Below are 13,203 nucleotides of genomic sequence, written 5' to 3'. Positions count from 1 at the left end.
CTCTCTTTGTGTGTTCCAGTGCAATTGATGGTGAGACCAAGTACAGTAAAACCCTTTACCGAGCTGAGGACAGCTACTGTCCTCCCACAGAAAGTGGAGGAAGAGTTCTGTGGAGGTGGAGCAGAGGGGAAAGGAAACAGAGCTGACATTTTAAAAGGCACAGAGGGGAAGGGCAGGGTCCTTGCAGGCTGGTTATTGTGAGGGAATGGCTGGAAGGGGCAGAAATACGATCCAGCTGTGCCCAGGTGGGCAAGAGGCCCCTGGGCTGTGCTCACCCAGTGCTGGCACTGCTGGGGCACCCCAAGGGCTGGAGTGACACTGAGGGGCTGGGCATGCCCAGGGCAGGGAGTGGAGCCCCAGGAGTGACACTGAGGGGCTGGGCATGCCCAGGGCAGGGAATGGAGCCCCAGGAGTGACACTGAGGGGCTGGGCATGCCCAGGGCAGGGAGTGGAGCCCCAGGAGTGACACTGAGGGGCTGGGCATGCCCAGGGCAGGGAGTGGAGCCCCAGGAGTGACACTGAGGGGCTGGGCATGCCCAGGGCAGGGAACGGAGCCCCAGGAGTGACACTGAGGGGCTGGGCATGCCCAGGGCAGGGAACGGAGCCCCAGGAGTGACAATGAGGGGCTGGGCATGCCCAGGGCAGGGAATGGAGCCCCAGGAGTGACACTGAGGGGCTGGGCATGCCCAGGGCAGGGAGTGCAGCCCCAGGAGTGACACTGAGGGGCTGGGCATGCCCAGGGCAGGGAATGGAGCCCCAGGAGTGACACTGAGGGGCTGGGCATGCCCAGGGCAGGGAATGGAGCCCCAGGAGTGACACTGAGGGGCTGGGCATGCCCAGGGCAGGGAATGGAGCCCCAGGAGGGGCTGAGGGAGCTGGGCAGGGGCTCAGCCTGGAGCCAAGGAGGCTCAGGGGCCCTTGTGGCTCTGCACAGCTCCTGCCAGGAGGGGACAGCTGGGGACAGTCGGGCTCTGCTCCAGGGAACAGGGACAGGAGCAGAGGAACGGCCTCAGGCTGGGCCAGGGGAGGGTCAGGGTGGATATCAGGAAACTTCCCCAAAAGCAGAGGTGAAGCCCCTGTCCTAGGAGGGATCTCAAAGCCATGTGGATGTGGCACTTGGGGACACGGGTTAGTGGTGGCCTTGGCAGTGCTGTGTTAATGGCAGGACACAATGACCTCAGAGGGCTTTTCCAAACTAAACTGCTCTACAAATCCATGAAATGGAGCAAAGGCGGGCAGGGCTTGTGCCAGTACCTGCTGCAGTGTGTCATTTAATTGCTGCACTGGGGGAAATCGGAACAGTATTTGTTGTGGAGCAAGAGACTTACAGGCCTTTTCCTCTTGTTGCCTTCAGCTTTGAGCTGCAACGAGAACGATGGTGACCACCTGGACAGAGACCAGCAGTACCCCAGCAATCAGAAAACCAAGCGCATGAGGACGTCCTTCAAACACCACCAGCTCCGGACAATGAAGTCGTACTTTGCTATCAACCACAACCCTGATGCCAAGGACTTGAAACAGCTAGCTCAGAAAACTGGCCTCACCAAAAGAGTTCTTCAGGTAAGAGCCGTCCTTTGCCTTGGAAAGTAATCAAAATAGCAGTTTTATATTTAAAAAGCCACGGCTTTTTCTGCTTTTCAAGATATCCTTAATCATTCATACCTTCTCTGAGACTAAGTGAATTGCCAGAAAGTATGAGAAGAGTTATTTCTTTTCAGTTTCTCTCAAGCAGATCACTTGGGTTCTAAATTTAATGAGAATTGTGAAGGTTTGGGGCTCTGCTTGTTTTCCTGGAGTTCTTTAATTCTGGTGCATGTTTTAGCTTCCAGGCTGCTGTACAAAAAAAGTGACTTATTTTAGTTAGTGTGCTCACTGTACATAGAGAGCTTTTAGTTTAGAAATTCAGAAAACATGTCAATGCTTACCTTTGGTAGAAATTAATCAACAGTTTGAATTCATTTTATCAGGACAAGGAGGAGGGATTTTCGTTAATAACTGAAGTGGATGTAAATTAAATTTTTCAAAAACTTATACACATAGTTTAGTAACTTAGAATGAAATGAAACTGCATTTTAAAATACTTTGTCTTGCTCATGGGAACATACTCCATTTGAGCTATTGTGGGAAGGAAAAGGAACAGTATTAGTTGATTCAGCTGCATTTTAATTCATAGTTCTGACTCAAGAAGTCAATTTTAATGAGCACTTGGGCATAGAGGAGCCATGGCGTTCCAGGATTTATTTCTGAAAGTTTTAAATGGGTCTTAATTGTAGGAAAAGGATTTGTGACCTTCCTAGAGACAGGTAGGGCTGCGAGCCCCATCCTGGGAAGCATCGTGGGCAGCTCACAAGTCACAGGCAGGTGGAGGGCAGGAGACAACTGCTGAGGAAAACTGAATGCACTGGAGGGATCCTGGAGCTCTCGGAGCTAACACCTGCCCGAAGAAGGAACAAAGCTTTTGTAGGCTTGCCTGTAAAATGACAAACTGGACGTAATGACTTCTCCTGGCTATGTCATCACAGCTGGATTGGGTTTGTTTTTCTGAGCCTGATTTGCTGTGCAGGAACAGACTCCTCTGGCAGGTGAACAGCAGCTGTCCTTAAACCACACACATGGCTGAAGTCATTCACTGCATTGCTCTGTCCTTAGACTGACCCTTCTCCTCTGTTTTACCCTCAGAATTCAGAGACTTTGGTAATACCAATTCACACCTGAATTACCTGAGAAACGGCACATCAGTGTCTAGGAAGTGGCTTTCCATTATCTTTCTGTTCTCTCTTGTCACTCCACACCAACTTTGATTTCCATCTCTCTCTTTTCACTGAATGGGTCTTTCCTTGCATCTTTTTTCCAATTTATTGTCTCTGTTTCTTCCTATTCAGAATAGATTTCCTTGTCTCCAAAATTGGACATCATCCCATTACTCCTCTCTTCCTCCTTCAGCTTCTTCCTTGCTTCACTGCTTCTTCATTTCGTCTTACACGTCACAATTTGCAGTTTTAAAATTCTTCTTTTGTTTGTTGCAAAACTTTACAATTCCACCAAAGTTTTGTTATTATTTTGGTATTTGGTGTTTCACTTCTTTTACTCTCAGAGTTAAATACTCCTTTATGTCCAGACTCCTTTAGCTGCAGTGGTGGAAGGCAATAGTTGGTGGTGGGGATGGTTCCCTGAGCATGATGCTGTTGGAGGCAGTTCTAGAGAATGGAGTGACACTTTGGTATCACTTGAGTTTTCCCACCTCTTACAAGCACTCTCTAGTCATGGATGTTTTGTTTGAAAATTAATTTGGGCCATAAAAACACAAACTAGTATTTCGGATGTTTCAGAACCTTTCTGCCCAGTTGGTTTATCTCTACCTGTGAGTGACAATTAAGTTCACATATATGAGTTTTAAGGTTGCTCTTTGCTGGGAAAGCTCATCCTGATGCTGGTTACTGAGACAGTGTCACTTGTCAATTCTTTGGAGGCAGGGAGGCTGGCATCCATCTGTGTCACTGATCGAACACAAAGTGATTCACTGGCACTATTGATGGAATCAAGCGCCACTAGCACCAGCCTGTCCCACATCCAGAGGTGTTTGCAGGTGTAGGGGCACACCTGGCAGGAGCCAGAGCTCTGCCACACTCCCCAGCAGGTGTTTGTGAGCTCTGGCACTTTCTGTGCGCTCACATCTCCATTCAGCTGCTGAGGGATCCCGCTCTGTGGACACATTTCACAGAATTGATTCTAAGAGGAAATGCAGGGCACAGATCAGGAGAAAGGTGTACTTCCTAAACACACAGAGCTGAGCTCCTGGTGATTTAGGGAACAGCAGCAGTGCCCTTGCTGCAGAGACAGCCCCACATGTTGTGTGATGAGGGGACTTTGTAGAGGAGCAGAGAATTTGAGGGTTTTCTAAATGTTCTGTGATACTGGAGTTGGAAGCCCTGGCTGATGTCTTTGCTTTATATACAATTTGTCACCAGCTGCACATGTCCAGTGCTGGGATGGCTGGAAATGTAACACTCTGCTCCTCAGAATGCATTTCCTTCAATGTCTTTGTAATGCACACTCAAAGAAGCCACATTCAAACACAGCAAACTTATTTATGTTTTAACACCTATTTTTATTTGGTTTCCTTCCAATTTGAGTTTACATTTGCAGTTTAATTTATATATCTCTTGCACTACAGATGGGGAACACAAGCCCTTTATTGTAAGCTATCATTAGTAATTAATAGCTCCAGCTAATTGAGCTAACTAACATAACTGGCATACATGCTGCTCTCTGGGGAACTGACCTTTCTGTGTGTGAGTTCAGAAAAGGAAGGTGAAGGTAGGTGACCCCGAGGAGGTGGGATGTGTTAGCTGTAGGTGTGTACCTCTTCTCTCCCCAGGTGTCTGGAATAAGATTATCCACAGCCCAAGCTGTGGATGCTGTCCTGATGCTTCAGGAACATAAAGCATCCTTTTTCAGTGTGTGTCTTGTACACCACTTATTTTTTCTTGAATCAGTCCCCAGTAAAGTCACTACCAGAATCCTACAGAAATCACTGCATGCATTTGGACTCTGCTGGTCCAGTTCCCAGTACTAAACAAGGCTAAAATATTTCCATCCCATGTGGGGACCTATGCTGCCCTTTAGTGAAGGTTGGCTTTAGGCTGCAGGCTCTTCCTGAGCCCCCATTCATTAAACATCTCTTTGAACAGTTGTTAATTACAGCAGAGTCATCACAATGTGTGTGCAGTGAGTGAACATAGTCTGCTTTGTGGTGTTACATCCTCCATGTACCTCCTCCACTTACCTCTTAGTGAAACTCAGAGAACCTAAGTGTCTCCAGGTAGCTGTGTGAATGAGCAAAATTGGTTTAAAAATTTGTTTTTAGCAGAAGCTGTTCACACAGCTAATATGTTACAGATGCAGCAATGGAGGTGTTACAAACCAGAAAATGAAGTTATCTAAGGTGATGATCCCATCAACTTCAGTATCCAAATCCTCTTAGTGTGTTTATTTTCAACACTCCTTATCAGATTTGTTATTTCATTCCGATTTGACTTGGTAGAGACAAAGAATTTTCTCCACAGATCACTGAGGAGGGAGTGCAATGTTTTCCCCTCAGTAAATCCAATTCTGCCTCAGTGCTGAGTGCCCAGCTCCACGCATGCAGCCCCGCTCACCGGAGTGTGGCAGCAGCAGTGGAGGCTCCTGCAGCTGCTTCTCATTTTCCACTGGCAGTTTTGGTCTGTATCTTCCCCTTTGATTTGAAATAGCTCAGCCTTGTACTGATACAGTTGGACAGAAACCCACTAAACACTTCCCAATGATTTTGTTTATTCCTCAGTCCTGAAGGAATTGTGTAATTGATGTGAGACAAGTCCTTCTGGAAGGATTCTTCCAGTTCTGTGTGTCGGGGTGGTTATTTCTGCCATGCCCTTCCAGGTGCACGGCCTGAGCTGCCCATGGGAGCAGTGGAGCAGCCCCTGGAACAACCCCACAGCCTTGCCTTGCCTTGCCTTGCCTTGCCTTGCCTTGCCTTGCCTTGCCTTCCCTTCCCTTCCTCCTTCCCTTTCCCTTCCCTTCCCTTCCCTTCCTCCTTCCAGCCCATCCCGCAGCAGGGTCAGACACCTCCAGGGCCAGGAGCAGTCTCTGCACGGGCTGCTGTGTCCTCAGGAGTCCCACACACTCACTTTCCCCATCCTTCACTCACATAAGCAAAGAATGCAAGAAGTAGGAGAAAATTCTGTGCTGTTGCTATTGCTACTGAAATCACAATTTTTGGTGTAATGTAGGTCTTTAATACCCTTTCTCAACATTATAACACTGCTGAAAACATTTGATAAAGGAAACAGGCGTAGGCAAAGGAAGCTGGAGCATTTGAGAAAGAATAAGAGAAGAGCAAGAAAGAAGGCCAGTCCTTTGCAAAGAGGGGAGCACTGCAGGGATGTGAGGGAGCTCCGGGGGCAGCAGGAGCCCGTGGGAAGGCAGGGTGCCCTGGGCTGTGCCAGCAGCACTTTGCTGGCAGATGGATGTGAGGTACCAGGGGGAAACTCCTGATTTTGCGCTCATCAGGTGCGCGGTGTTGGCCTCACCCAGACCAGTGCTGCTGAGACCGAGGGCTCTCAGGGATTCTGCATGCTGCCAAATTTCTGAGCATCCTTTCACACACCTTGTGCAGTCAGCTCAGCCTGCCAGCCTCCATGCCCAGCCCGCTCCTGGCCCGGGCACACTGTTTGCAGGGATGGAAGGACAGGGAAGAAGGAATATTCTGCAAGCAGAGGCCTTTTCTCATGGCTAGAACTGTTATCTGTTACCAGTAAAAACGCCTTTCCCAATTCCAGCACTGATGAATTTGTGAATATGCTTTTGCATGCTTAAACTCTGCAGGTCTTTAAATGCTGCCCTGTTATATTAAACTGTTTCAGGTTTGGTTTCAAAATGCTCGAGCCAAATTCAGACGGAACCTCTTACGTCAAGAAAACACAGGGGTGGATAAGACTTCAGACTCAACCCTCCAAGCAGGGACCCCATCAGGTCCTGCCTCAGAAATATCCAATGCCTCCATGAGTCCATCCAGCACTCCCACTACTTTAACAGACTTGACTAACCCCACTATGCCAACTGTGACGTCCGTCCTGACATCAGTGCCCGGGAGTCTTGAGGTTCATGAATCTCGAAGTCCTTCACAGACAACTCTTACAAATCTTTTCTGATGACTCTTTCTTAATAATTTCTTTAAAAAAGAAATTATTCTTAGCTGAAATTCCAAGTGTATTTTAATAGAGGCTTTGAGCAACTGACTAACCACAGTTAGGATCTCTCCTAAAAAACAGAAGGAAATGTAGTGTTCTGGTATTATGGAGTATGGACTGAAGAATAACTTGGAAGATCTATTGCAACACAACATTTGTGTAACTGTACAGTTTTGTGGACTGAGCAAGGGAAACAGCAATTAATTTAAGTTGGCTAAAGCTTCTGTATTTTCAAAGACTGCCATGTGCCTTATATACTGTTTTATCCACATTCTTTGGATTCCATGTCCACTTCTCTCTTTTTCTCTCTGTATATTTATGACCAGGGCAAAAAATGTTAAAGAGTTTGTTACTTTGAATAGTCCTAAGCCTTTCATTGGTTGCTTTGTTGTTTTAGAATTTTAAGGTCGAAGTCTGTTCGAATACCAGAATTTGTAAAATCTAACCAGTAATAAAACCACTTATGGAAACTACTTGGTAACGGCTGCAGTTACATTTAACATTAGTGTCACAATCCAGGTAGGCTGACTGGATCCAAAAGGGTTAGAAAAATGCACTTCAAACACAGTGTCTGCCTAGGAAAACCCCTAAATATGATGTACACATTCCTCTGGTTCCCAAAGTATTTATGGGTGAGAAATCCAGCTTGTACAACGGTCTAGGTACCTTCATTGTAGAGAAATAATGTTAGTTGCAGGTAGAAGTGATCAGATAATGTTAAAACTCAAATAGAAGAACTATGGTTCGTTTTGCCACGTGAAGGAAACCTGACTTTGGCCAGCATGCAGGAATCTGGCTTTTGTGCAAGGCTTGTCCCATGTGTGGAGGCCACAGCTGCTCCATCACCGAGGGGCACACTGGGGGAGCTCTGCCCTAGGAAAGAGGCTGGAGTATTTCAGGTTATTTTACAACACCGGTGGGCAAAGTTGAGGCAAAATTATGTTTTATCAAGTCACAGCCTTACATTTTTTGTAATGTTTTGAAGGAATAAATAGCCAAGGAAGAATACATTATTGACACTAAAAGTGGTTATTCCTTTAATGATTATGGACCTTTCAACACAATTGAATTCCTTCTCCCCAAAAATCTCTGCAGAATAGAACTCATATTTTGAGTTTTTTCCTATTGTTTTTAAAATTGCTTTTCTGTAATAAAAGAAATACCTCAGCAAAGTTTAAATATGTATAAGAAGGAGTCTACACTATGCTGTTTGCCCAGTAGGTTTAGAGGTTTGGAGTGGTACCTAAGATGCAGATGGTTGTTCCTTTTCAAACTGTTCCAATCAGTTCCTTCAGTCAGATGTTGGGTTGTACTGGCCAGCTCTCTCAAGCTAATCCCTCATTCCCATTGGATCAGAATTGCTAAAAGATTATTCTAAATAAACAGCAAGATAGATGCCAAGATTTGTGTTCTTTGCCCTTCTCAGGGCATTGAAGATGATTTTGTAGGCTGGACTTTTTCTGAACAGTGTTCTGGTTTCAAAAACGCTACATTTATTCACCTTTCTGAGCTGCAAATTTGCTATTCTTGTGCAAGCCAAATTCCTATCAAGATCAGGGAGAGATTTCAGAGCATGAGGACTGTGGGACAGAAAAGCTGACATAATTGGGCCATTTATTAACCTTTTTAACACTTCAGCTTAAAAAACCCTGGAGGTGAGCTATGGGCAAAGCAGGACAGCCCCAAGGATGGGAACTGGCTGGGATCTGTGAGAGGGATTGGGGTCTGGTCACCACACCCACGGCTGCCAGCTCTGTTGAGTTTATGCACAGTGATGAGACATTAAAAAGGTGGTTTGTGTTGAATTTATAAATGTTACAGGTTTATCCAGGACATTTTTCCTCGTGATCCAAGTGTCTGATAAGGATGTTGTGCTGGTTGGTGGACTGTAACAGGTACATATCTGCCTTTCAAAGCTGTTCTGACACGGACATTCTGCTGTTTGTAACATTTTGTTCATTGTCAATCACCTTGGAGATTTTTTTTTCATGGTAAGCTGGATCTTTTCTTGATTTAAAAGGCAATTTTGGTCCACTGTTAAATGGTTACAGGCCATAATTAAAACCCTGTGTATTAACCTGTGAACAGTTTAACAATACCGAATCCTGAAATCTGAATTGTTACGGCAAATGTAGCGGAGAACAATTCCAATGGTTCTTTAAAATTGTACTGCTATTATTTGTGATCTTGTATCTTAACTACCTGAATCCATGTGGATGGAAATACCTTTCAAATCAATTCTCAATATTGCCTTTTCAAACACCTGACCTTCACGAAGGGGAATACTCTCATGTTAATCTTATCTGAAACCTATACGAGACAATTAGAGAAATTGTCTGGTTTAATCAAATCAGGGATTTTGCATATAAATAAGAGACAATATTCTATGTAGGGTCTTTATGTAGGTGCATTAGGATTCACTCTGGCTCCGATGACCTATGTTGTCCCCATGACTGTTTCAATCCTGTGGTATTGTTTGGTTGTTTAGAGCTTGTTGGTTTTGAATGCTGTACATTTTTTTACTACTGCAATCCTAATGTTTCTTCACATTCTTGTACAGTTCCACATTTGATGTATTAGTCTGAAATTCTGTTAAAAACATGAACAAAAATGGAAATGATATTTCTTTGGAAGTGTATTTTTACTGTATATCTAATTTGAACTAGTTGAACATACTTCTTTACATTTTGCATGATAGGTGTGTAGTTCATTTTTTAAATATGAAAGAGACTTAAAAGTAACTTAGAACAAGAATATAATGAAACTATACAAATATGGAAATACATACAATGATTTGCTACTTTTTGACTCAAGAAGCTTTTTGAAATACATTTTACCTAGTTTATTTAACATAATGCAGATATTCTGTCTCTGAGTTCATACATAATGCAGAATAAGAGGAGATTATGTACTAGAAAAACTTTCAGGTCACCTTGGTACTCACCAACACACTGGATTATTCTTGTCAAACAGACAATGGACAATGTATTTTAAGAATGCTGAATATATTTTGATCTACAGCAGAGAGGGCTGGGATGGCTGCAAGTGATATTTAATCACAGCTTAAAATTTATTGACTCTATTAATGGCTACATTTCATAAAACCTATTTTTTTATTCAAATTATCTAAGTTTGGGAAGAGGAGACCAAGGATCATTATAGTAATGAAGAAGGTGAATGTGTGCCCTGGAAGCAAAAGTCAATTTATCAAACAGACTATGGATGCAGAAGGAGCCCCCAAGATATTTTGGTTTTCAAGCTACCTTTTCCTCCTGGCTGTTTAAAACCCCATATAATTAGGCTGCTTTCCTATAAGTGTTTGCTCTTTTTTGTCTGTTGGAAGGAAGCTTAGGCACCTGTAAGAGCAATCTTCATCTAAGGTAAAAGGAGAAAAATACACAAATCAAACCAAGAATCAAAGCAAGCTCCGTACTTAGGTGTGAGTACTTGGGTGGGGTTTCTCCTGCTCCCACAGGGATTTACATTTACCCCTTCTGAGTAAGGAGGATTTACACCATCCCTGGTAGCAACGAATCTGTGCCTGGCGGGACTCAGCCTGTGCATGGGGTGCCCTGTGCATCTCGTCCACTGAAGCAGCACATACTGACAGGCCCAACAGACAGAAATTTATATTACTGCCATGTCTGCTGCCATTGTACTCTCCCCCCAACCTTTCAGGCTCATTAAACTCGTGCTCCACCATTCCACCCGGGAAAACCAGAGCTGAGCTGCACCAGGGCCATGGGAGGCATTTATCAATTCAACAGTTCCTTTTCTCAAGGACTGGGTAAAAAGATACACTGGCCGTTTAATGGATTTCTTCTCAGATTAGGACGAAGTTAGCCGTTCTTTCTGGCCTAATAACTGGTTTTTGTAGCCAGTAAATATTTTTGGGGCTTTAATTTGAGCAAAACATAGTACTCAAAATACCCAACCTGCTATCAGTAAATTCAGACCTTGCAATATCATTTATTGTACTAATGCGTGACACTGTGCAAATTATTATTTCTGCAGAAAACCACTTCTGTGCAAATTCTTCTTTGCTCTGTAGAAGGCATGGCTCTGCACATGTATTTACACAGCTTGTTTATATGCCACTGTATCAATTTATTACATTGTAAAATTCAGCACTTAACAGGAAGTTACACTTTTTCAACAACATCTAGAAAAAAGGAAATAATTAAGCTTTTTGTTAAAGAAAGAAATCTGTTCTTTCCCCTGCATAGTTCAGCCCAGCAGCTATGGGGAGGGAAGAAAGCAACCAAAACAAGAGGGACACAAATATTTAGAAAGCATGACTCCACTCTGTGGGGACCTGTTTCCATTGATAAATCTCAGTGATGCCTCTCCCCAGTGCACCCACATCCATCCAGGGTGGCTGGTGCTGGAAGGCCACAGTGGATCTGCAGCACTGCAAACACTGAAACCACCACGTGTCCTTCTTGCAGTGCCACCAAACTGCCGAGCTGTTATCTGCCCGTGGCACTGTCATTGCTGTGAATGTCACACTCCTTAGTGCTGCTCAGAACCAGTGAGAGGATCCTCGGGCGTTGGTAACTCGGTGTTCCTGGAAAAGGGGGTTGATTTTCCATGGGGATGTTGGCCCAGCACGGAGGGGCAGTAAGAGGAGCTGCAGCCCATGGGCTGTGTGTGCCTGTGGCCCACAGCCAGAGTGAATCCTTCCCTCCACAGAGCTAACCCACATCCCCCCAGGGGTCTCCAGGCACAGACAACACCAGCTCTCCTTGATGGCTGAGGGAAGGAACGAGTCCACGAGACACATTCATGTTCTTGTCAGAGTGCACATGTTCCAAGTATTCTTTGGTGATGGCAACCTCCAGCCCACAGAAACTGCATTCTCACCAGCTATTTCTTTTGCCTTCCCACATAATTTCCTTGTGTTTCGTCACTCATTTTTGCTGTCCTTCTTCTGGAAATGAAGACTAACACAAGAGATACTCTGTAATATGGCTCTGCAAGCTGTGATTGAGCAAGAAGCTGATGCCAAGTCTTGCCCAAATCTGGGAAGAGATTCTGGGAATGTGGGGAAGAGCAGTTTCTGAGAGGCCAGTCTGTCACCCACAGACAGATAGGAGGGTAAAGAGACATCATTGCTTGGACCAAATCTTGCAGGATATCTCATCTCTGGAACCCAGACCTTCTGAGAATTTGTTAATAGTCCTATGAAATATTTTGAGGCAGAAGAACTCTTTACAAACCATTGCCTGTATGATTATCCCGGACAGGCAGTTTCAGCTCATTCCCACTTTCTGCAGGAGCACAGGCTGTGACCCTGCTGACCACAGACCTGCCTTTGTCAGTTCACATGCACGGATCCCTTAGAAGTAGCTCCAAAGTTTTTGTATCCACTTTTGTTCCTGTATGATCTGACCATTTGTGAGAGGCTGGCAGACAAGTGTGAGCTGCCCACGGGCTGGGGAGAGGAGAGGTTTCCCAGCCAGGAGCTTGTGCCTCTCTTTGAAGGAGGCTTTTCCCCCCAGTGCTGGCTGCAGTGCTCACCTTCACCTGGCCAGGGCTCCAAGGAGAGTCCTTGGGATGGGCCCTGCCAGCTGCTGATGCATTTTGAGCTGATGTTGTGCTTGAAAAGCTCAGTCATGGGTGTTTTTACCACCCTGTTCAGTCACCTCTAGCTGATGCAGACCAGACTTTCTCCATTTCATGCCCGCTGGTGCTGACTCCTCACCCAACAAGCTGAATGGCAGCAGAAGTGACAGCACAGCCAGTGCCAGTCCTGCCACAGAATAAACCCAACCACCCCACCCTGAGAGGCTTTTTAACGTCACCAGGGCCATTTGTGGCCTTCATTTCTCTGTCTGTCTTTTCCAGCTCTGCCCCTATTGTGTGTACGGAATTCAGGAATCCATGTCAGATTAATCTAAAAGCTGTACAATGCTATTTTCTGTTATTCTTTACTCTTCAGCTCCCTGAGTGCAGACAGTTCCTACTCATGTTTTGTGTCCATACTCTCTTTTTCTATCACTCCATTTTATCCCAGAGATTATAGATTGAGCACATCAACACTCACTGGCACTGACAGGATTCTCCAGAGTCCCTTCTGGCTATTCCAGCACAAAAGAGGAGTCTCAGAAAAGACATTGGCAGCTATTTGCAGAACTGCTTTCTCCTCACAAAACAGCTCCAGCTCCTGGGGATCTGTGGTGGGAGCACAAGGTGTGTTGCAGCCACTTACATGCAGGTACTATCATTATCAGCTGCCTTGGAACAGACCAGAAGCTGGGCTGCTTTTACAAGATCTGCATAAAAATATAATCCATTTTAATTCTAGAATTATACTGGAGCTGATGCCAGGCATTAGAGGGAAGAATGTGTTTCTGGCAGGACTCCAGGTATTTCTGTTCTTTCTCTTTCTGCCTGTTGGCTGGAGCAGAGGCCAGGGCAGCCCTCCTGCCTCCTGCTTCCACCACAGACGCTCTGTGGCCAGCACAGGGAG

At 45.2% G+C, this 13,203-nt stretch overlaps 1 protein-coding gene across 4 annotated transcripts in view; it reads left to right on the top strand.

Moving 5' to 3' along the window:
- Positions 1-9,353, top strand: part of LHX2 (LIM homeobox 2) — a 33,178-nt gene extending 23,825 nt beyond the window's left edge. For all 4 annotated transcript variants that reach the window (XM_064727938.1, XM_064727936.1, XM_064727935.1 and 1 more), the window contains exons 4-5: positions 1,355-1,560; positions 6,405-9,353. In XM_064727938.1, the coding sequence (XP_064584008.1) occupies positions 1,355-1,560; positions 6,405-6,692 (494 nt within the window). In that variant the 3' untranslated portion in view covers positions 6,693-9,353. The remainder of the gene's footprint in view (positions 1-1,354; positions 1,561-6,404) is intronic.
- The last annotated feature ends 3,850 nt before the right edge of the window (positions 9,354-13,203 follow it).

This window comes from Zonotrichia leucophrys, chromosome 17 (assembly GCF_028769735.1).
Source record: "Zonotrichia leucophrys gambelii isolate GWCS_2022_RI chromosome 17, RI_Zleu_2.0, whole genome shotgun sequence".
In the NCBI taxonomy this organism is placed as follows: domain Eukaryota; kingdom Metazoa; phylum Chordata; class Aves; order Passeriformes; family Passerellidae; genus Zonotrichia; species Zonotrichia leucophrys.
This window is presented reverse-complemented; position numbering and strand designations above follow the sequence as displayed.